A 24,575-nucleotide genomic window follows, 5' to 3' on the forward strand; every position below is an offset into this window, starting at 1 on the left:
CAACCACTGTTTCCACTGTTTCCCCATCTATTTGCCATGAAGTGATGGGACTAGATGCCATGATCTTTGTTTTCTGAATGTTGAGGTTTAAGCCCACCTTTTCACTCTCCTCTTTACTTTCATCAAGAGGCACTTTAGTTCTTCTTCACTTTGTGCCATAAGGGTGGTGTCATCTGCATATCTGAAGTTATTGATATTTCTCCCAGCAATCTTGATTCCAGCTTGTGCTTCCTCCAGACCAGCATTTCTCATGATGTACTCTGCATATAAGTTAAGTAAGCAGGGTGACAATATACAGCCTTGACATACTCCTTTTCCTGTTTGGAACCAGTCTCTTGTTCCATGTCCAGTTATAACTGTTGCTTCCTGATCTGCGTGTAGGTTTCTCAAGAGGCAGGTCAGATGGTCTGTTATGCCCATCTCTTGAAGAATTTTCCACAGTTTATTGTGATCCACACAGTCAAAGGCTTTGGCATAGTCAGTAAAGCAGAAATAGATGTTTTTCTGGAACTCTCTTGCTTTTTTCAATGATCCAGTGAATGTTGGCAATTTGATCTCTGGTTTCTCTGCCTTTTCTAAAACCAGCTTGAATATCTGGAAGTTCATGGTTCATGTATTGCTGAAGCCTGGCTTGGAGAATTTTGAGCATTACTTTACTAGTTTGTGAGGTGAGTACAATTGTGCGGTAGTTTGAGCATTCTTTGACATTGCCTTTCTTTGGGATTGAAATGAAAACTGAACTTTTCCAGTCCTGTGGCCACTGCTGAGTTTTCCAGATTTGCTGGCTTATTGAGTGCAGCACTTTTACAGCATCATCTTTTAGAATTTGAAATAGCTCAACTGGAATTCCATCACCTCCACTAGCTTGTTCTCAGTGATAGTTCCTATGGTCACCTGACTTCACATTCCAGGATGTCCAGCTTTGGGTGAATGTGGGTGATCACACTTTGTGATTATCTGGGTCATGAAGGTCTTTTTTGTACAGTTCTTCTGTGTATTCTTGCCACCTATTCTTAATATCTTCTGCTTCTGTTAGGTCCATACCATTTCTGTCCTTTATGGAGCCCATCTTTGCATGAAATGTTGTTCCCTTGGTATCTTAATTTTCTTGAAGAGCTCTCTAGTCTTTCCCATTCTATTGTTTTCCTCTATTTCTTTGCATTAATCGCTGAGGAGGCTTTCTTATCTCTCCTTGCTATTCTTAGAACTCTGCATTTAGATGCTTATATCTTTCCTTTTCTCCTTTGCTTTTCACTTCTCTTCTTTTCGCAGCTATTTGTAAGGCCTCCCCAGACAGCCATTTTGCATGTTTGCATTTCTTTTTCTTGGGGATGGTCTTGATCCCTGTCTCCTGAACAATGTCATGAACCTCAGTCCATAGTTCATCAGGCACTCTGTCTATCAGATCTTGTCCCTTAATCTATTTCTTACTTCCACTGTATAGTCCTAAGGGATTTGATTTAGGTCATACCTGAATGGTCTAGTGGTTTTCCCCATTTTCTTCAATTTAAGTCTGAATTTGGCAATAAGGAGTTCATGGTCTGAGCCACAGTCAGCTCCCAGTCTTGTTTTTGCTGACTGTATAGAGCTTCTTCATCTTTGGCTGCAAAGAATATAATCGATCTGATTTCTGTGTTGACCATCTGGTGATGTCCATGTATAGAGTGTTCTCTTGTGTTGTTGGAAGAGGGTGTTTGTTATGACCAGTGCATTTTCTTGGCAAAACTCTATTAGTCTTTGCCCTGCTTCATTCCATATTCCAAGGCCAAATTTGCCTGTTACTCTAGATGTTTCTTGACTTCCTACTTTTGCATTCCAGTCTCCTATAATGAAAAGGACATCTTTTTTGGGTGTTAGTTCTAAAAGGTCTTATAGGTCTTCATAGAACCATTCAACTTCAGCTTCTTCAGCGTTAGTGGTTGGGGCATAGACTTGGATTACCGTGATATTGAATGGTTTGCCTTGGAAACGAACAGAGATCTTTCTGTCGTTTTTGAGATTGCATCCAAGTACTGCATTTTTGACTCTTTTGTTGACCATGATGGCCACTCCATTTCTTCTGAGGGATTCCTGCCCGCAGTAGTAGATATAATGGTCATCTGAGTTAAATTCACCCATCCCAGTCCATTTTAGTTCGCTGATTCCTAGAATGTCGACATTCACTCTTGCCATCTCTTGTTTGACCACTTCCAATTTGCCTTGATTCATGGACCTGACATTCCAGGTTCCTATGCAATATTGCTCTTTACAGCATCGGACCTTGCTTCTATCACCAGTCACATCCACAACTGGGTATTGTTTTTGCTTTGGCTCCATCCCTTCATTCTTTCTGGAGTTATTTCTCCACTGATCTCCAGTAGCATATTGGGCACCTACTGACCTGGGAAGTTCATCTTTCAGTGTCCTATCTTTTTGCCTTTTCATACTGTTCATGGGGTTCTCAAGGCAAGAATACCGAAGTGGTTTGCCATTCCCTTCTCCAGTGGACCACATTCTTCAGACCTCTCCACCATGACCCGTCTGTCTTGGGTGGCCCCACATGGCATGGCTTCATTGAGTTAGAAAAGACTGTGATCCATGTCATCAGATGGCTAGTTGTCTGTGATTGTGGTTTCAGTCTGTCTGCCCTCTGATGCCCTCTGTTAGCGCCTACTATATTTCTTGGGTTTCTCTTAACCTTTGATGTGAGGTATCTCTTCACGGATGCTCCAGCAAAGCACAGCAGATGCGCCTTACCTTGGACGTGGGGTAGCTCTTCTCGGCTGCTGCCTCTGACCTTGGATGTAGGGTAGCTCCTCTCGGCCTCTGCTCCTGACCTTCGACATTGGAGCACGGTGGCTGCGACGGCCCAGCAGCAGTTTTTTCGAATAGTTTGAGAAGCATGGGTGTTAATTGTTTAAATACTTTGTAAAATTTACCGATTAATCTGTCTGGGCCTGGACTTTATTTGTTGGAAGTTTTTTGATTACTGACTGAATTCCATTACTGTTAATTGGTTTGTTTATATTTCCTATTTCTTCCTGATTCAGTCTTAGGAGTTTGTATATTTCTGGGAATTTGTCTGTTTCTTCTAAATTGTTCATTTTCTTGTACGTATAATTGTTCTCCGTAACATTTATGGTCCTTTGTATTTTTGTGGTGCTGTTTTTAACTTATCCTTACTTATTTCTGGTTTTATTTCTTTAGACCCTTTTTTAATGACTGTTTTGAATAAAATGTTCTATATGCATCGATTGATTACATCTGATCTAATGTGTCGTTTAAGGCCAGTGTTTCTTTATTGATTTATGCCTGTATAATCTCTCCATAGATATAAATGCTGTGTTAAAAATCCTCCACTATTATCATGTTACTTTCAATCTCTCCCTTTATGTTTCTTAATATTTGTGTTATGTATGTAGGTGCTCTTACATTTAGTGTATATATATTTACTATTATATCTTTTTGATTCCTTGGTCATTATGTAATGTCCTTTCTTTTCTCTTGTTACAGTGTTTAAAGTCATAAATACTGCTATCCCACCTTTCTTTTTATTTTTGTGGAACTATTTTTTTTTTAAACTTTACATAATTGTATTAGTTTTTTCCGATCCCCTCACTTGTAGTCTGTGTGTGTCTAGATCTATAGTGAGTCTCTCATAGGCAGCATAACTGTAGGACTTGTGTTTGTATCCATTCAGCCACTCTTTGTCTTTTGACTGAGCATTTAGTCCATCTACATTTAAAGTGATTATTTAATAGCCAAGTATTTATAGCCATTTTGTTAATTGCTTTGGGGTTGTTTTTGTAGTTCTTTTTTGTTCATTCTTTTCTTGTTCTTTTGCTGTCTTCCCTTATGATTTGATGACTATCTCTAGTGTTATGTTTGGGTTCCTTTCTCTTTTTCCTTTGTGTATCTATTTCAGGCTTTTGATTTGTGTTTACCATGAGGTTTATATATAACAATGTATATATATGTGATTAACTTGATGATCTCTTTAAGTTCAGTGCATTCTTTTTTTTCTTATATATATATGTATATTTGAGGCACAGTTGACTTACAGTGTTTCAGGTTCACAGCAAGGTGATTCATTATACATATACACATATATTATTTTTCAGATTATTTTTCATTATATGTTATTATAAGATACTGACTATAGTTCCATGTGCTATAAAGTAAACATTTGTTGCTTGTTGCTTATCTGTTTTTTTTCTAATTAGAAATGTAGCATTCTATTCATATGAAAGTCAAACAAGTGGAATTTAACTTGTGGAATCAAATGAATGAAATAAAAAATTTTAGTTAGGCAAGAATTCATAAGTTTTCTAAAATGTGTATATTATGCATACTACTTATATATATGCATACAAAAGCTTTTCTACTATGCTTGGAAAGGCTTGAGAAAAACCATCAAAAAGAGAAGAGGTGGAGAAATTGGAAACATACATTAAATGAAATGGGAGCACTGAAAATGAAATAGGAAAAGTTAAACTACTAAAAGATCATCACATAGTCCAGTTGTTTTTAAACATGGCTGTTCATTGGAAACATATCTGGAGCTTTGAAGAAAAAAAGAAATATTAGACATTTGTATTTTTCAAAAAATTCCAAGATAATTCAATATGCATCTGGATTTTAGAAAGTGATTACGGGCTTTTCTACTAAATGGCAGTTTTGGTGATATAGAATTCTATTATTTTTCTGTTGACCAATCACGATACAATGGTATTAAGTGATTGGTAGACATAATCACAATAGTAAAGTATATTTATCAGTTTTCACAATCAATAGTGAGACTGAAAAAAAAAATAATTACAATTGCAAGCCATAATGGGAATATGATTAACCTAACAATATAAAATAATTATGTACAGGTTGAGGGGTCACTCAGAATGATGTGGTGAGTAGAAGTGCAAACATGCACTTGTTTTCATCTGCCCAGCCAGTCTGTATCTTTTGATTGGTGCTTTTCATCCATCAGCATTTTCTTAATTGTTTTGGGTTTATTTTCTGTAGGTCTTTTCTTTCTCTTTTGTTTCCTGTCTTAGTTCAGTTCAGTTGCTCATTCATGTCTGACTCTTTGCGACCCCATGAATCGCAGAACACCAGGCCTCCCTGTCCATCACCAACTCCCAGAGTTCACTGAGACTCACGTCCATCGAGTCCGTGATGCCATCCAGCCATCTTATCCTCTGTCGTCCCCTTCTCCTCCTGCCCCCAATCCCTCCCAGCATCAGAGTCTTTTCCAATGAATCAACTCTTTGCATGAGGTGGCCAAAGTACTGGAGTTTCAGCTTTAGCATCATTCCTTCCAAAGAAATCCCAGGGCTGATCTCCTTCAGAATGGACTGGTTGGATCTCCTTGCAGTCCAAGGCACTCTCAAGAGTCTTCTCCAACATCACAATTCAAAAGCATCAATTCTTTGGTGCTCAGCTTTCTTCACAGTCCAATTCTCACATCCATACATGACCACTGGAAAAACCATAGCCTTGACTAGATGGACCTTTGTTGGCAAAGTAATGTCTCTGCTTTTGAATATGCTATCTAGGTTGGTCTTAACTTTCCTTCCAAGGAGTAAGCATCTTTTAATTTCATGGCTGCAATCACCATCTTCAGTGATTTTGGAACCCAAAAAAATAAAGTCTGACACTGTTTCCACTGTTTCCCCATCTATTTCCCATGAAGTGATGGAACCAGATGCCATGATCTTCATTTTCTGAATGTTGAACTTTAAGCCAACTTTTTCACTGTCCTCTTTCATTTTCATCAAGAGGCTTTTGAGTTCCTCTTCACTTTCTGCCATAAGGGTGGTGTCATCTGCATATCTGAGGTTAATGATATTTCTCCAGGCAATCTTGATTCCAATTTGTGCTTCTCTCCTGTCTGCTGCTGCTGCTGCTAAGTCACTTCAGTCGTGTCCGACTCTGTGCAACCCCATAGACGGCAGCCCACTAGGCTCCTCTGTCTCTGGGATTCTCTAGGCAAGAATACTGGAGTGGGTTGCCATTTCCTTCTCCAGTGCAGGAAAGTGAAAAGTGAAAGTGAAGTCACTCAGTCATGCCCGACTCTTAGCGACCTCATGGACTGCAGCCTACCAGGCTCCTCCATCCATGGGATTTTCCAGGCAAGAGTACTGCAGTGGGTCGCCACTAGAGAAGTTCTTTTAGCATTTGTTGTAAAACTGATTTGGTGGTACTGAATTCTCTTAACTCTTGCTTGTCTGGAAAACTTTTGATTTCTCTATCAAATCTGAATGAGAGTCTTACTGAGTAGAGTGTTCTTGGTTGTACTTTCTTCCCTTTCTTCACTTTAAATATATGGTGCCATTCCCTCTGGTTTGTAGATTTTCTGTTGAGAAATCAGCTGGTAACCTGATGGGTGTTCCCTTATATGTTGCTTGTCATTTTTCCCTTGTTGCTTTTAATATTTTATCTTTGTCTTTAATTTCTGTCAGTTTGATTACTGTTTGTCTCTGTGTGTTCCTTCTTGGGTTTATCATTCCTGGAACTCTCTGCTTCCTGGACTTGGTTGGCCATTTCTTTTCCCTTCTTAGGGACATTTTTAGCTGTTATCTCTTTAAATACTTTCTCAGGTCCTTTATTTCTCTCTTTCTTCTCCTTCTGGGACCCCTATAATGTGAATGTTAGTGCATTCAGTATTGTCCCATAGGTCTCTTAGGCTGTCTTCATTTTTATTTTTTCATTCTTTTTTCTATATTCTGTTCTGTGGCAGTGATTCCACCATTCTGTCCTCCATGTCATTTATTTGTTCTTCTGCCTCAGTTATTCTGCTGTTGATTCTTTCTAGTGCATTATTCACTCTGTTTGTTCATTCTTTAGTTCTTGTGAGTGAGTGATGAGAAGCTCAATCGTGTCCGACTCTGCAACCCCATGGACTGTAGCGTACCAGGCTCCTCTGTCCATGGGATTTTCCAGGCAATAGTACTAGAGTGGATTGCCATTTCCTTCTCCAAGGGATGTTCCCAACCTAGGGATCGAACCCAGGTCTCCCGCATTGTAGACAGACGCTGTACTGTCTGAGCCACCAGGGAAGTCTCTTTGGTAAATATTTCTTGTATGTTCTCCATTGTTTTCTGAGATCCTAGATCATCTTCACTATCTTTATTCTGAATTCTTTCTCTGGACTGTTACCTATGTCCACTTCAGTTAGTTGTTTACCTGGGATTTTATCTTGTCCTGTTATCTGGGATGTAACTTCCTGCTTTTTCATCCTGATTTACTTTCTGTAATGTGGTTTTGTTCTAGCTGCTGTGGGATTGTGGTTCTTTTTGCTTCTTCTTCCTGCCATCTGATGGAGGAGGCTAAGAGGCTTGTGTAAGCATCTTGATGGGAGGGATTGGCCATGGGAAAAACTGGGCCTTGCTCTGGTCAGCAGGGCCTTGCTCAGTAAAACTTTAATCCAATTATCTGCTGATGTGTGGGGTTGCACTTCCTCTCTGTTAAGTTATTTGGCCTCAGGTTACCCAGCCCTGGGGTCTGTGGGCTCTGCGGTAGGTTTAATGGTGACTTCTAAGAGGGCTTACATCAAGGAGGGCCTTCCAGGATTGCTGCTGCCAGTGCCTCTATCCCTGTGGGAAGCCCCTGCCAACCCACACCTCCACATGATACCCTTCGCACTAGCAAGTAAGTAGTTTTGGTTTAGTCTTTTGTGGGATCACTGGTCATTTGCTCTGTGTCTTGGGCATACAAAATTTTGTTTTTGCCCTGCAAGACTAGAGTCTGTTTCCCCTAGTCCTGTGGAAGTCCTGTAATCAAATCCCGCTGGCCTTCAAGGTCAGATTCCATGGGGATTTCCAGTCCCTTTGCCCAGTCCCCAGGCTGGGAAGCCTAACGTGTGGTTCAGAATCTTCCCAACGGTGGGAGATCATCTTTATTATTATTGTTCTCCAGTTTGTGGGTCACCCACCTGGTAGTTATGGGATTTGATTTTATTGTGATTGCTGCGGCTCCTTCTTTGTCATTGGACATGGAATATCTTTTTTTGGTGGGTTCTAGTGCTCTCCTGTTGATGGTTATTCAGCAGCTAGTTGCAATTTTGGTGCTCTATCAGGAGGAGGTGAGTGCAGATCCTTCTATTCCACCATCTTGAACCAGAAGCCAGTTCAATGCCTTCTAACAACCCTATGTTTGTACTCCACCCATCCACATATTTAATGTTTTTGATGTCTTTTTTTTTTAAAACTTCTTTTAAATTTTGTATCGTTTACTTATTGTAATAGTTGCTTAGTGTGGAAATAGATGATTTTACTACTTTTGTCTTTTAACCTTCCTACTAGATTTATCATTGACTGATCTACTACCTTTACTGTGTATGTCTTTACCAGTGAGATTTTTCCTTCCATAATTTTCATATTTCTAGTTGTAGTCTTTTTTTTTTTTTTTTTTTGCTTATGGAAGTCCCTTTAACATTTCCTGTAAAGCCAGTTTAGTGCTGCTAAACTCTTTAACTTTTGCTTGTCTGTAAAACTCTATCTTTTCCTTCAAATCTGAATAATATCTTTGCCAGGTAGAGTATTCTTTGTTGTAGACTTTTTCCTTTCATCTCTTCAAATATATTGTGTAACTCTCTTCTGGCCTACAGAGTTTCTGCTGAAAAGTCAGCTAATCGCCTTATATTAGTTTCTGTATACTTAACTGGTTGCTTTCCCCTTGCTGCTTCTAAGACTCTCACTTTATTTTTTTGCCATTTTAATTATGATGTGTCTTCGAGTGGACCTCTTTGGGGTCATGGTTCTGAGATGTCTCTGTGATTCCTGGCTTTGGATATCTGTTTCATTTCCCAGGTTAAGAAAATTTGGGGTATTATTTTTTTTTAAATAAGTTCCCTTCTACTTTATCTTTCTCTTCTTCTCTATATGCAAATGTTAGCATGCTTGATGTTATTTCAGAGGTCTCTTAAATTATTTTCCTTTTTAAAACTTATTTTTTTTGTTTCTCCTTGGGAGATTTTTACTACTCTGTCTTTCAGATGCTCATCTGTTACTCTGTATCATCTAATCTACTGTTGAATCCTTCTACTGTATTTTTTATTAATATTGAAATCATTGTATTTTTCAGCTCTGATTTTTATTTAAATTTTTAAACTCTTTGAAATTTTGACTATGTTCATTCAGTTTTCTCTCCAGTTCATTGAACCTCTTTTTGACTATTACTGAACTCTTTTTGGGTAGATTGTTTATCTCCACTTTGTTTTTTTCTGTTTCTCAGGTTTTGTGATATTTGTTTGGAACATATTTCTCTGTTTCCTCATTTTTCTGTATTCTCTATATTCATTTCTCTGTATTAGGTCAGTCAGGAGAAGTAGTCATTCCATGGGGTCTGGTAGCACACTCTGATCACCAGAGCTGTGTGCCTTAGGAGTCTCCTTATGTTGGCAGCATGTACCCTTCCACTGTTTTGGGGCTGACTGCTGTTGATGTGTTGTTAGGCAGAGCTGGCCTCTGGCCCAGTTGGCTGTGAGACTGTGCTGCAGGCAGTGGCTGTGGGCTTGCTGGAGGAAAAGGTAGGCTTCCTGTGTCATTGGCTGTATGTCCCGGGAGGGCCTAGGGCTGGGTCCCTGCATGACTGTCTATGCAGCCTGGGGTGATTTGCAGCTGGTGCTAGCCTGAAGATGTGTGGGACATCCTCTCATGCTAATAGGGTAGAGGGAGGGTTCCAAAATAGCGCTTGCCAGTGCTGGTGTTATTGCAGTAGAAAAACTCCCCTAGAATGGCTGTCTCCAACATCTCTGTACCCAAGGCTTTCCCAATTGCCTCCTGCCTTTCCAGGAGGTGTTACAAGACCAGCAGGAGTATCTGATACAGGCTTCTGTCATACTACTGTATCTCCACTGGAATTCAGACTACGTGAGATTTTGTGCATATTCTTGGAAAGTGGAATCTCTGTTTCCTGCAGCTCTCTAGCTCTTTCGAACATGAGACCCATACATGTGTGCTCAGTCATGTCCTCTTTGCGACACTATGGACTGTCACTCACCAGGCTCCTCTGCCTACTGGATTTCCCAGGCAAGAATACTGGAATGGGTTGCCATTTCCTCCTCCAGGGGATCTTCCTGACCCAAGGATCAAACCCATGTCCCCTGTGTCTCCTACACTGGGCAGATTCTTTATCACTTAGCAACCTGGGAAGCAACATGTACACTACTAGTTTTCAAAACCCATTGTTCTGTAGTCTGATCTACTTGGTGTGGACTATCCAGGCTGGAGAGCTTGCTTTCTCCTTGGAGAAGATCTGTATATTTGTGATTATCCTCCCATTTAGGGGCCACTGATCTGAGGGTGGGGATACTGACTATATTGCATCTCCACTCCTCCTAACCATCATGGTGTGGTTTCTTCATATCTTTATTTGTAGTGTATCTTTTCTGCTAATTTTCAGTTTTTTTCCCATAAATAGCTGCTTCATAACTAGTTGTAGTTTTTGTGTTGTCCATGGGAAGAGGTGAGTTTAGGGTCTTCCTACTCTGCCATCTTGGTCACCAGCAGTGGTATGCTTTTATGTCATACATATCTCTTAATTCTCATATCCATTTTTGCCTTCTAAAGCCCTTTGCTTCATCTCATTTTTATTCTCAGGTGAGGGTTCTTAATTTCTTCCTACCTGTACACTTTGTGATTCATGAGTGATTTAGGTACAGATTTCTGTTTCTTTTACCTATTTTTAAAATTTAAAAAATATAATGAACATCCAATAAATTTTTCCCTTATTTATTTAATGTTGATTGTTAGTAAATCTCAAGCTTTCTCTCTTTTAATTCTTTTACTTAAAAAATGGTAAGTAGTGTATTCTTAATTATTAGTATTAATTATATTATATTTTAATTTTTATTATATTAATATTAGTTAATATTAAAAATTGCAATATAAAGTATATTAACATGAACATATTAATATATTCAGTAATTATTTTAAATTTATGTTATAATGACTGTTGCAGTCAAGATTAAATGTGTTTTAAGTATGTTTTATAATGTGTATAAATGTAGAAACTCTTTTTGTATGAAGTTGTCTTAGTTGGCAGCAGTTATAAATTGTTGTCACTTGCCATATGGTTTCTGATTAAATCAGAAAGGGCAGTTAACGTCGGATAATTAACTTTTCTATAGTTTAATGTGAAACTCACTATTAGGATGTGGAAATTAAAAGAATTGGCTAACAATGTCTAATAAACTTTCAAAAATAATGACTAAGTTTTCAATATATATACTTTTTATTTCTAGAGAAAAACGGAAATCTGAAGCTAAAGACAGAAAAGTTTTAGAAATTCTGCAAGTCAAGGATGCTAAAATACAAGAATTGAAACAGGTTGGTGTTATATCAGAAAATACTAAATTTATGATATTTGTTTTATATAGTAGGTGTTTACAAACATTTTAAGTTTTTTTACAGTAATGTTCACAAGAATATCAGGTTCATTATGTTGTCCTATTACTATAGTCAAGTTACTACTTTAGCCTGTTATTCTTCTTTGTGTTTTTGGGTTATAGACTATGTTATTTATACATTAAAACTCTTAAGATGTTGTTTTAATTTTATAGTAATAACTATCTGTTACTCAGTTTTTGTTGAAATTGCTTTTTATTTTTAACAATTATCATTTGCTTCTGAATCCTACAAATTTTTTAATGCTTTAATTTGTACAAAATATTAACAATAACTGGGATGATTCTATTTGATGTTTTGAACTTCCACTTTCAAATTATACAGTCCTATATTTATAGTTAATACAATTATATGTAACTGTATATTTAAAATTATAGGTAATTATATCTTCAGTATATTAGCACTACAAAAATCTACATGGTCATTGATTCCCAAGAATCATTTTGGAGGTAGTAACATCTTAAAAATAAAGGTGAAATAAATTTATTTTAAGAATTGTCTATGTCATGATATATTTAAATTCATTTTGTACCCAATTGCCCATTATAGGCTAAAATATCTTTATTTTCTGGGTTGAATGAAGATTCTTTCTGGTAACTCTGCTTTTCCAAGTTCTGACTCTATTTTCCTTCCTACCCAATTAAACAGGATAATTTTCATCTAAGATTGGTTATTGTTATTAAGTTGTTTTATTAAAGGACTAAAAATGGAAGTTAATGTGGATAAAAATTATTTTTTTTATTCTCTCTATATAAGTTTGTTCTAAAATTGGATATATATTCCTATATGACATATAAATTTGAAATTTATACCTTCTCCAGAATTGTATTTTCCTTATAGAAAATGTAATAAGTGAGTGAGTGAAGTCACTTAGTCGTGTCTGACTCTGTGACCCCATGGACTGTAGTCTACCAGCTCCTCCATCCATGGAATTTTCCAGGCAAGAGTACTGGAGTGGGTTGCCATTTCCTTCTCCAGGATAGAAAATGTAATAATTATTGCTATAATGATAAAATTTTTTAAATAACTTTTTAGTTTGTTTTGGGAAATAATAGTTGTATTTGTGACTTGAATGTCAATATCAAAATGAATTCTAATATGGAAAAATACTGCGATGTGCCTAGTATATTAATTAGTTGGGAACATCCCCTGGAGGAAGGTGTGGCAACCCACTCTAGTTTTCTTGCCTGGTAAATTCCACGGACAGAAGAGCCTGCCTACAGTCCACGGGGTCAGAAAAAGTGAAACAGACTTAGCTACTAAATAATAACAAGCTACCTAATCAGTTCAGTTCAGTTGCTCAGTTGTGCCTAACAGATACACAGTTAAGACTTGGAAGTGGCAAACATCATTTATACCCACATTTCATTGAGAGAAACTACTCATATGGTTAACCCAAGATTCAGCGAATTTGGGAAAAGTTACTTCCAGGCTGAGCAATCTCTTCCTCACATACAGGTCTACTCTATGGAAGAGAATGGATTTTGGCATTCGTTTTGATAACCTTTGGCAATAAGTTTGCAGTGCTTTAGGAAATACTCAGTTTAGCAGGTCTAGATGGTCATTCAGTTCAGTTGCTCAATCATGTTGGACTCTTTGCAACACCATGGACTGCAGCACGCCAGGTTTCCCTGTCCATCACCAACTCTCAGAGTTTGCTCAAACTCATATACATCAAGTTGTTGATGCAATCCAACCATCTCATGCTGTCTTCCCCTTCTCCTCCTGCCTTTGTTCTTTCTCAGCAAAAGGGTCTTTTCCAATGAGTCAGTTCTTTGCATTAGATGGCCAAAGTATTGGATTTTCATCTTCTGCATCAGTCCTTCCAATAAATATTCAGGACTGATCTCCTTTAGGATCAACTAGTTGGATCACCTTGCAGTCCAAAGGACTCTCAAGATTCTTCTCCAACATCACAATTCAAAAGCATCAGTTCTTTGGCACTCAGCTTTCTTTCTAGTCCAACTCTCACATCCATACATGATTACTGGAAAAACCATAGCTTTGACTCGATAGACCTCTGTTGGCAAAGTAATGTCTCTGCTTTTTAATATGCTGTCTAGGTTGGTCGTAGCTTTTCTTCCAAGGAGCAAGTGTCTCTTAATTTCATGGCTGCAGTCACCATCTGCAGTAATTTTGGAGCCCAACAAAATAAAGTCTGTTACTGTTCTCACTCTTTTCCCATCTATTTGCCATGAAGTGATGGGACTGGATGCCACGATCTTAGTTTTCTGAATGTTGAGATTTAAACCAACTTTTTCACTCTCCTCTTTCACTTTCATCAAGAGGTTCTTTAGTTCTTTGCTTTCTGTTATAAGGGTGATGTCATCTGCATATTTAAGGTTATTGATATTTCTCCCGACAATCTTGATTCCAGCTGTACTACATCTAGCCTCACATTTTGCATGATGTATTCTGCATATAAGTTAAAGAAGTATGGTGACAATATACAGCCTTGATGTACTCCTTTCCCGATGTGGAACCAGTCTGTTGTTCCATGTCCAGTTCTAACTGTTGCTTTTTGACTTGCATACAGATTTCTCAGGAGGCAGGTCAGATGACCTGGTATTCCCATCTTTTTCAGAATTTTCCACAGTTTATTGTCATTCACACAGTCAAAGGCTATGGCATAGTCAATAAAGCAGAGGTAGATGTTTTTCTGGTATTCTCTTGCTTTTTCGATGATCCAAAGGATGTTGGCCACTTGATCTCTGGTTCCTCTACCTTTTCTAAATCCAGCTTGAACATCTGGAATTTCATGGTTCATATACTATTGAAACCTGGCTTGGAGAATTTTGAGCATTACTCTACTAGCGTGTGAGATGAGTGCAATTGTGCAGTAGTTTGAACATTCTTTGGCATTGCCCTTCTTTGGGATTGGAATGAAAACTGACGTCTTCCAGTCCTGTGGCCACTGCTACAGGCCACTGCTACAATATGCCAAATTTCCTGGCATATTGAGTACAGCACTTTTATAGCACCACCTTTTAGGATTTGAAATAGCTCAACTGGAATTCCATCACCTCCACTGCTTTGTTTGTAGTGATGCTTCCTAAGGCCCACTTGACTTCATGTTCCAGGATGTTTGGCTCTAGGTGAGTGATCACATTCTCATGGTTATCTGGGTCATGAAGATCTTTTTTGTATAGTTCTTCTGTGTATTCTTGCCACCTCTTCTCAATATCTTCTGTTCTGTTAGGTCCATACTGTTTGTGAAATGCTGACTTTCTTAAATAACAATATATTTTTCCTTTTTCTTTGCTAAATTCTTTTCTTTTCTACTTCCTTTTCCTTGGATAGATATTATTTCATTATTTACATTTTGAGTAGAATGATTTACCTCATAAAATATTAAATGCCATGAAAGAAATTATTTGTTTTTTGGGGGGCACTTAATTTGTCATTTGATTTAGGTCATACCTGAATGGTCTAGTGGTTTTCCCTACTTTCTTCAATTTCAGTCTGAATTTGGCAATAAGGAGTTCATGGTCTGAGCCACAGTCAGCTCCCGGTCTTGTTTTTGCTGTGACTGTATAGAGCTTCTCCATCTTTGGCTGCAAAGAATATAATCAATCTGATTTCGGTGTTGACCATCTGGTGATGTCCATGTATAGAGTGTTCTCTTGTGTTGTTGGAAGAGGGTGTTTGTTATGACCAGTGCATTTTCTTGGCAAAACTTTATTAGTCTTTGCCCTGCTTCATTCCATATTCCAAGGCCAAATTTGCCTGTTACTCCAGGTGTTTCTTGACTTCCTACTTTTGCATTCCAGTCCCCTATAATGAAAAGGACATCTTTTTTAGGTGTTAGTTCTAAAAGGTCTTGTAAGTCTTCATAGAACTGTTCCACTTCAGCTTCTTCAGCGTTACTGGTTGGGGCATAGACTTGGATTACTGTGATATTGAATGGTTTGCCTTGGAAACGAACAGAGATTATTCTGTCGTTTTTGAGATTGCATCCAAGTACTGCATTTTTGACTCTTTTGTTGACCATGATGGCCACTCCATTTCTTCTGAGGGATTCCTGCCCACAGTAGTAGATATAATGGTCATCTGAGTTAAATTCACCCATCCCAGTCCATTTTAGTTCGCTGATTCCTAGAATGTCGACATTCACTCTTGCCATCTCTTGTTTGACCACTTCCAATTTGCCTTGATTCATGGACCTGACATTCCAGGTTCCTATGCAATATTGCTCTTTACAGCATCGGACCTTGCTTCTATCACCAGTCACATCCACAACTGGGTATTGTTTTTGCTTTGGCTCCATCCCTTCATTCTTTCTGGAGTTATTTCTCCACTGATCTCCAGTAGCATATTGGGCACCTACTGACCTGGGAAGTTCATCTTTCAGTGTCCTATCTTTTTGCCTTTTCATACTGTTCATGGGGTTCTCAAGGCAAGAATACCGAAGTGGTTTGCCATTCCCTTCTCCAGTGGACCACATTCTTCAGACCTCTCCACCATGACCTGCCCATCTTGGGTTGCCCCACGAGCATGGCTTAGTTTCACTGAGTTAGACAAGGCTGTGGTCCTAGTGTGATTAGATTGACTAGTTTTCTGTGAGTATGGTTTCAGTGTGTTTGCCCTCTGATGCCCTCTTGCAACACCTACCATCTTACTTGGGTTTCTCTTACCTTGGACATGGGGTATCTCTTCAGGGCTGCTCCAGCAAGGCGCAGCCATTGCTCCTTATCTTGGACGAGAGGTATCTCCTCACCATGGCCCTTACTGACCTTCAATGTGGGATAGCTTCTTTAGGCACTCCTGCACCCGCGCAGCCACGGCTCCTTGGATGTGGGGTTGGTCCTCCTGGCCATCGCCCCTGGCCTCGGGCTTGGGGCATGGGGTATCTCCTCCTGGCCGCTGCCCCTGACCTCGGACGGGACGCGGGTAACTCCTCTCGTCGCCGCCCCTGGCCTCCGGCGTGGGTTGTTCCTCCTGGCTGCCGGCCCTGGCCTTGGGCGTAGGGGCGTGGGGTATGACCTAAATCAAATCCCTTATGATTATACAGTGAAAGTGAGAAATAGATTTAAGGGCCTAGATCTGATAGATAGAGTGCCTGATGAACTATGGAATGAGGTTCGTGACATTGTACAGGAGACAGGGATCAAGACCATTCCCATAGAAAAGAAATGCAAAAAAGCAAAACGGCTGTCTGGGGAGGCCTTAAAAATAGCTGTGAAAAGAAGAGAAGCGAAAAGCAAAGGACAAAAGGAAAGATATAAACATCTGAATGAAGAGTTCCAAAGAATAGCAAGAAGAGATAAGAAAGCCTTCTTCAGCAATCAATGCAAAAAAATAGAGGAAAACAACAGAATGGGAAAGACTAGGGATCTCTTCAAGAAATCAGAGATACCAAAGGAACATGTCATGCAAAGATGAGCTTGATAAAGGACTGAAATGGTATGGACCTAACAGAAGCACAAGATATTAAGAAGAGATGGCAAGAATACACAAAAGAACTGTGCAAAAAAGATCTTCACGACCCAGATAATCACGATGGTGTGATCACTGATCTAGAGCCAGACATTCTGGAATGTGAAGTCAAGTGGGCCTTAGAAAGCAATACTACAAACAAAGCTAGTGGAGGTGATGGAATTCCAGTTGAGCTATTCCAAATCCTGAAAGATGATGCTGTGAAAGTGCTGCACTCAATATGCCAGCAAATTTGGAAAACTCAGCAGTGGCCACAGGACTGGAAAAGGTCAGTTTTCATTTCTATCCCAAAGAAAGGCAATGCCAAAGAATGCTCAAACTACCGCACAATTGCACTCATCTCACATGCTAGTAAAGTAATGCTCAAAATTCTTCAAGCCAGGCTTCAGCAATATGTGAACCGTGAACTTCCAGATGTTCAAGCTGGTTTTAGAAAAGGCAGAGGAACCAGAGATCAAATTGCCAACATCCGCTGGATCATAGAAAAAGCATGAGAGTTCCAGAAAAACATCTATTTCTGCTTTGTTGACTATGCCAAAGCCTTTGACTGTGTGGATCACAATAAACTGTGGAAAATTCTGAAAGAGATGGGAATACCAGACCACCTGATCTGCCTCTTGAGAAATTTGTATGCAGGTCAGGAAGCAACGTTTAGAACTGGACATGGAACAACAGACTGGTTCCAAATAGGAAAAGGAGTTCATCAAGGCTGTATATTGTCACCCTGTTTATTTAACTTGTATGCAGAGTACATCATGAGAAACGCTGGACTGGAAGAAACACAAACTGGAATCAAGATTGCCAGGAGAAACATCAATAACATCAGATATGCAGATGACACCAGCCTTACGGCAGAAAGTGAAGAGGAACTAAAAAGCCTCTCGACAAAAGTGAAAGAGGAGAGTGAAAAAGTTGGCTTAAAGCTCAATATTCAGAAAACGAAGATCATGGCATCTGGTCCCATCACTTCATGGGAAATAGATGGGGAAACAGTGGAAACAGTGTCAGACTTTATTTTTCTGGGCTCCAAAATCACTGCAGATGGTGACTGCAGCCATGAAATTAAAAGACGCTTACTCCTTGGAAGTAAAGTTATGATCAACCTAGTTAGCATGTTAAAAAGCAGAGACATTACTTTGCCAACAAAGGTTCTTCTAGTCAAGGCTATGGTTTTTCCAGTGGTCATGTATGGATGTGAGAGTTGGACTGTGAAGAAGGCTGAGCGCCGAAGAATTGATGCTTTTGAACTGTGGTGTTGGAGAAGACTCTTGCGAGTCCCTTGGACTGCAAGGAGATCCAACCAGTCCATTCTGAAGGAGATCAGCCCTAGGACTTCTTTGGAAGGACTGATGCTAAAGCTGAAACTCCAGTACTTTGGCCACCTCATGCGAAGAGTTGACTCATTGGAAAAGACTCTGATGCTGGGAGGGATTGGGGCAGGAGGAGAAGGGGATGACAGAGGATGAGATGGCTGGATGGCATCACTGACCTGATGGACATGAGTCTGAGTGAACTCTGGGAGTTGCTGATGGACAGGGAGGCCTGGCATGCTGTGATTCATGGGGTCGCAAAGAGTTGGACACAACTGAGCGAGTGATCTGGTCTGAATTTGTCATTTAGAGCCTTTAATTCCTCAGCCTAAAGCATGTATATTTTTGTGCAATACTGTGTTTATATCTTAAAAATCATTTATGGGTTATATTTTTCGTTCAGTTAAACAAATTGCTGTATTAAATGTGGATATTATCATGTGATGATACTCTGGAAAATTTAGAATTAAAATTCCTGCCTTTAATAAAGAATTTCTAAGTCTCTGTGAGCCACTGGGTGGGGATAAAAGTGAAGTGCAAGTAACCGTATGTTCCTACATTAAATTACAGGTTCTATGAGCGTGGGGACCGTTTATACCCAACATGTAATATTTACCATATTGCCTGATGTATAATAGATGTTCTTTAAATATTTTTGCATGTGTGACTTACATAAATGAAACCAATATAAGTGCCATGAGAGAATCACAAGCAGAATGCTATTAAGATTCAAAAGAAGGAGAGATTAAATTACGTGGCAAGGTCTTAAGATACTCAAACAATTTTAATAGGTGGAGATTTTAGGAGGAGTTGCCCATGTCAAACACCAGGCAAAATTGAAGAAGGTAGGAGTGTAGCATATCTTTGGGTGATACTGAAGTTTATATTTTGTTTCATAGGTAATATGTAAGAGTGTAGGCTGAGAAAAGACTAATGTTATATTGAACCTGTATTAAAGAAAGGCCTTAACTGCTTGAATGAAAAAGTGCAAACTTTAATTAGAGGGCAAATTAATTTATCTGGGCAATGGCAACCCACTCCAATATTCTCGCCTGGAAAACCCCATGGACGGAGGAGCCTGGTGGGCTGCAGTCCACAGGGTCGCTAAGAGTCGGACACGACTGAGCTAATTCACTTTCACTTTCATGCACTGGAGAAGGAAATGGCAACCCACTCCAGTGTTCTTGCCTGGAGAATCCCAGGGATAGGGGAGCCTGGTGGGCTGCCATCTATGGGGTCACACAGAGTCGGACATGACTGAAGTGACTCAGCAGGCATTTCATTAAGTTAATTAAGCTGCAATCTGTGAAAATAAATCTAATAGTCTAGTATACATTTAGAAAAAGGAAAGCAGAAAGTAGAATGATCTGTAAGGAGGTTATTTCATAGTCTTAAGAGTAATGACATGAACCTGAACTATTAGTTTTGCAAGAATTAAAGATATATAAATTAGAACTATAAGGACTTGATGGTAATTTGAAAGTGACTCTTAGGTTTTCAGCCCAGAGAATCCAGGAGAGCAGTGACATTGCTATCAGGAAGAAGGTTATTATAAAGAGGTACAACTTACTATGAGGATAACTTTTGAGCTTCTTTTAGACAATTAAAATTTTAGTTATTGGTAGAAATACCATTTAGAGATTTTTAAGTAAACTATTGAAAGCATGAATTCAATCCTTGGGAAGGAGTTTTCTCCTTGATATAAAAATATTTAATGTTATAGTTAAGGAGAAGACTTTAAACAGAATTCTGAGAACTAGATATTTGCTGATAGTATTAATGGATGAGAGGAAAAGCAAATTTTAGTAAAAGAGATGAAAAAAAGTTGTTCAGAGAAGTAGAAAGAGAGAAGTATAATACTGTATCTCATGATGTGAAAAAGAATTTCAAAGCAAAAGGTGGTTAATGCTGTACAAGGTTACAAAAACAAAACAAAACATGAGGTGATTTTAGAAAGTAACACATAGAATGGCATGTGATGTTTTAAGAAATCACTGAATTCTAACAAAATAATGAATCAAATGAGGAAATTTAACAGTACAAAAGATATTTTTGCATTTAAAAAAGCGTTAGCCAAAATATTTGAAAGTAATGGAGAAGAAAATTAAAATACACAATACAAGAAGACTTAATTGTGTTAACAGATCTAGTTGAAAGAGGAAACCATGAGTTCAAGAAGATAACCGGATTTAATACATTTATTCTAACCTTTTTATCTTTTCAGGCATTCAGCTTATATCTTAGTTTTCTTCTCAAAGTATTATCTTTCCTCTAGCATTCTTTCAATTAATTTGTTATATATTTGTTTATACTTTAATACTGCATATTTAGATGATTATTGTTTGTACTCTTTGGTTGGACATTGTGTTTTGACTCAATTATATATGTATTTACCTTTTTAAAGGTAAGCTTTTTCCATCTCCTTAAGATCTGATATACTTATTTGATCTTCATTCTCTGGTTAATCTTATGCTTTCTGTTTTAATATTTTGTTTGTTTTTTTCAGCATTTGCCAGTTGTTTTCTCTTCATTTGTGTGTGTGTCTTTGTGTATGTGCATGCACTCTTACGCTGATAGTTTGGAAGGTTTAGGAGAACTGTATCAGTTCTTTTAGTGATTGCATTATTATTTTATATATAATATTTAACTCTATAGTTTTTAGATTGAAGTATAGTTGATTTAGAGTGTTGTATTAGCTTCAGGTATACAGCAAAGTGGTTGTTATACACAGGTTTGTATGCATATATATATATGTATTCTTTTTCAGATTCTTTTCCATTATAGGTTATTATAAGATATTGAATATAGTTTCCTGTGCTATCCTATAGGTCTTTATTGTTATCTACTTCATATATAGTGGTGTATATCTGTTAATCCAAATCTCCTAATTTATCCCTCCCTCCATTTTCCCTTTAGTAACAGTAAGTTTGTTTCCAATGTCTGTGAGTCAGTTTCTGTGCTGTAAATAAGTTATTTTTGTCATTTTTTTTGGTTCCTTCATATAAATATAATGTGATATTTTTCTGTCTTAACACTGTATACCTTTATTCTAGAATATTCTGAAAAATTTAGATAGTATCAGCTGCACACTTTAAAAAACTTGAGAAAATTAGTATATTTTTACTTACTCATCCTTTCTCCTGCATTTTAAAGTGAGCTTACAGAGAGTAATTGGAGGACTTAATTTCCTGTTATTAGCATTATTTGGTTGTATTTTTTATACTGTCAAGATTTCCAGTGTTTATGGTTTACATCCATTTTCTCTATTATTTTCTAGTATAAATTCTATAGGAAAATGCCTTGTGGTATGTTAGTTTTTCTCTTGCTGTTTAGCAAATTAAAGCCTTAAAAGAATGCACATATTTATTAAGTTGCAAAGAATACACATGTTTTTTAAGGTGCTGTGGATCAGGAAGGTTGTAATTGAGGTTTGATTAATTCATGTTTTCATCTGGAGATTTAATTTGGGAAGAATCTGCTTCCAGGCTTATTCAAGTTCAGAATCCAAGACCTTGCAGTTTAGGACTGAAGTTCTAAATAGGACCAAAGTCTTTGATAGTCAGGGTTCCATAGAGAAACAGAACTAAAAATGTGTCTGTAGATGGATAGTCAAAGACATGAGACAGAGACAGAGAAATTGATTTTAAGGCATTGTCTCATATAGCTGTGGCTTCCCAGGTGGCTCAGTGGTAAAGAATCTGCCTTCCAAGGCAGAAGACAGGTGATGCGAGTTTAATCCCTGGGTCAGGAAGATCCCCTGGAGTAGGAAATGGTAACCTGCTCTAGTATTCTTGCTTGGAAAATCCCATGGACAGAGGAGCCTGCCAGGCTGCAATCCATGGGATCACAAAGAGTTGGACATGACTGAGCGACTGAGCATGCACTCATGCATGTAGTTATGGGCTGGCAAATCTGTATTCTGCACAGCAAACTGGAGACCCAGGGAAGAGTTGATAACAGCATCTGAATCCAAAAGTATGCTGGTGGCAAAATTCTTTCTTTCTCAGATGAATAGTCCTCTTTCTTAAGGTCTTCTATTGACCAGATGAGACTTACTCACATTATGGAGGGGTCATCTCCTTTACTCAAGTCTATTGATTTAAATGTTAATCACATCTATGACAAAAACACTTTAACAGCAATATCTAGATTGGTGTTTGTTTAAGAACTAGATATCACGGGCACAATGTTTTAGCCAAGTGGACACAAAATTAACCAAATGATTAAAATATACTGAGAGAAATGGGCCTAGGGTTTAGGCTGTGTTTACTGTTCTTTTAGCACAGGCTCAGCTTTTGCTTTGGTGTCCTTTTCTGTTTGGGTGTCTTGAGAAACTTGTTAAATATCGTTTGAAACAACCAGTTCTTTCAGTTGCATTCCCTTGTTATTGTACAGAAACCTATTGACGTAGTTTGTGAGGTGTCTCGGGGAGTGAAAGTACTCCATAGTTTAATGTTTAGGTCTCAGTCTTTAGGAGAGGGCAGTGGCACCCCACTCCAGTACTCTTGCCTGGAAAATCCCATGGATGGAGGATCCTGGTAGGCTGCAGTCCATGGGGTCACTAAGAGTCGGACACGACTGAACGACTTTACTTTCACTTTTCACTTTCACGCATTGGAGAAGGAAATGGCAACCCACTCCAGTGTTCTTGCCTGGAGAATCCCAGGGACGGGGGAGCCTGGTGGGCTGCCGTCTGTGAGGTCGCACAGAGTCAGACACGACTGCAGCGACTTAGCAGCAGCAGCAGCCCCTAGGTCTGACGTTCATAAGTGTGTCTCAGTTTTTTTTTTTTCTTTTCCCCCTTAGGAAAGATTGGAAGGCAAGGGTATTGGAGTTGGGTATTTAACTTCATTTGGGTTGGTTAGTCTAGTAAAATCCCAGCAGACTCTAGGAAAATAATTTTCTCTTGAGGGTAGGCCTTGTTAAGAATTATATACTTAGGTCATATTTTAAAATGCCTATATTCCCTCTCCTCCTGCAGAGAGCAGGAAGAGATTTTTCTCTGATCTTCACTGAGACAACCTAATAGTGTTCTGTATGTAAAAACTCATGAAAGTATAGGAACTCCTCTAGGACCAGGCCCTACAGGACATTTTTAACTCTTATGCACGTCCACACTTATCCTCCAATGATTGGTTAATTGCAGATTTTGTTTTCCTACTCTCGGTACTGGTTTCCATGGAGTTTTCTTGCTTCAGGGATTTTGCTATGCTGTATTGTGATTCTCTGTATCTGCCTGTCTGTCTAGTTTGGGGAACAGCAATTTGCCATATGACCTCAGTTCTCTGATGATTCTAAGAAGAGTTGCTGATTTTCAGTTTGTTCAACTTTTTTCATGTTGTATGAATAGGAGAGACAACCTCCAACTTACTGCATCCTGTGCTGGAAGACAAAAGTTCCTTCATCATGTGTTTATTGTCCCATCAAGTAATGTTAAATAGTTCTTACTTTTCCAAACTTGTAGTCTATGGAATAGAGCAACAAGAATGCTTATTCCTTAACCACATATCTAGTCAAACTACTAGAAAGTTATACACACAATTTTTTAGCTAGTTGCTGAAAAACTTTCATAGAACAATCTAATACTATTACATGCTTTATTGATAATAGTGTAGAAAAATGCCATGTAACTTCTTTTGGTAAGACTGTGCTTTAGCTTTGTCACTGCTAGTTATAAAGTAAATCTTGTAATAAATTTTCCTTCAAGTATTGCATTAGATAACTCGAGTCTACTAATAACTTGCTGTATTTAATGAGATAATTTTTAAACATTGAATTTCCCTTCTTTCTTACCTTCTAGGAAGCTCAGAAATAAGTTTCAGTTCTCAATTACATTTAATTCTCTCACCCCTTCCCTTTTATCCGTTTACCTTTGTTTTAGTTGTACTGATATCATTACTTCACTGTTTTTCATTAAACTCTTTATGTACATTTTAAAGTAGGTCATATAAATAATATATTAACTATGCTCAAGTATTGTTTTATAGAGTTTTAGGTCTTTTGAACCACTGCCATCACACCCCTCTTTTTTCCTGATTCATACCCACTATCATTCTCTTCTTTCTGTACAGACTTCTTTTGACCATGATTTGAATTATTCATGTCATGGCTTATCCATAATAAATAATTTGTTCCAGCCATACTTTCTCTTGTCACCCTTTATGCTTTATGGTTCCTCTGAGTTCAATTTGCTATTTTAATTTTAAGTCAAGCCAGACCATTAAGAATGTACTTTACTCTATCCAGAAAAGTTTCTTGAAAAGGTTTCATGAAGCTAAATTTAGGACTTGGAGGGTTATTAATGTTTAGTGAAATAAGTCAGAGAAAGATAAATACTGTACAGTGTCACTTACATGTGGAATCTGAACAATAAAACAAACTAGTGACTATAACAAAAAAGAAGCAGACTCACAAACATGGAGAACAAACTAGTAGTTACCAGTGG

The 24,575-nt window shown here is 38.2% G+C and overlaps 1 protein-coding gene across 5 annotated transcripts in view; it reads left to right on the forward strand.

The window, feature by feature from the left end:
* The window catches only part of CNTLN (centlein), a 357,018-nt gene that overhangs the window by 87,851 nt on the left and 244,592 nt on the right, over positions 1-24,575 (forward strand). For all 5 annotated transcript variants that reach the window (XM_070375943.1, XM_070375940.1, XM_070375942.1 and 2 more), the window contains one exon: positions 11,222-11,306. In XM_070375943.1, the coding sequence (XP_070232044.1) occupies positions 11,222-11,306 (85 nt within the window). The remainder of the gene's footprint in view (positions 1-11,221; positions 11,307-24,575) is intronic.

The sequence above is a fragment of the Bos mutus genome, chromosome 8 (assembly GCF_027580195.1).
Source record: "Bos mutus isolate GX-2022 chromosome 8, NWIPB_WYAK_1.1, whole genome shotgun sequence".
NCBI lineage: Eukaryota > Metazoa > Chordata > Mammalia > Artiodactyla > Bovidae > Bos > Bos mutus.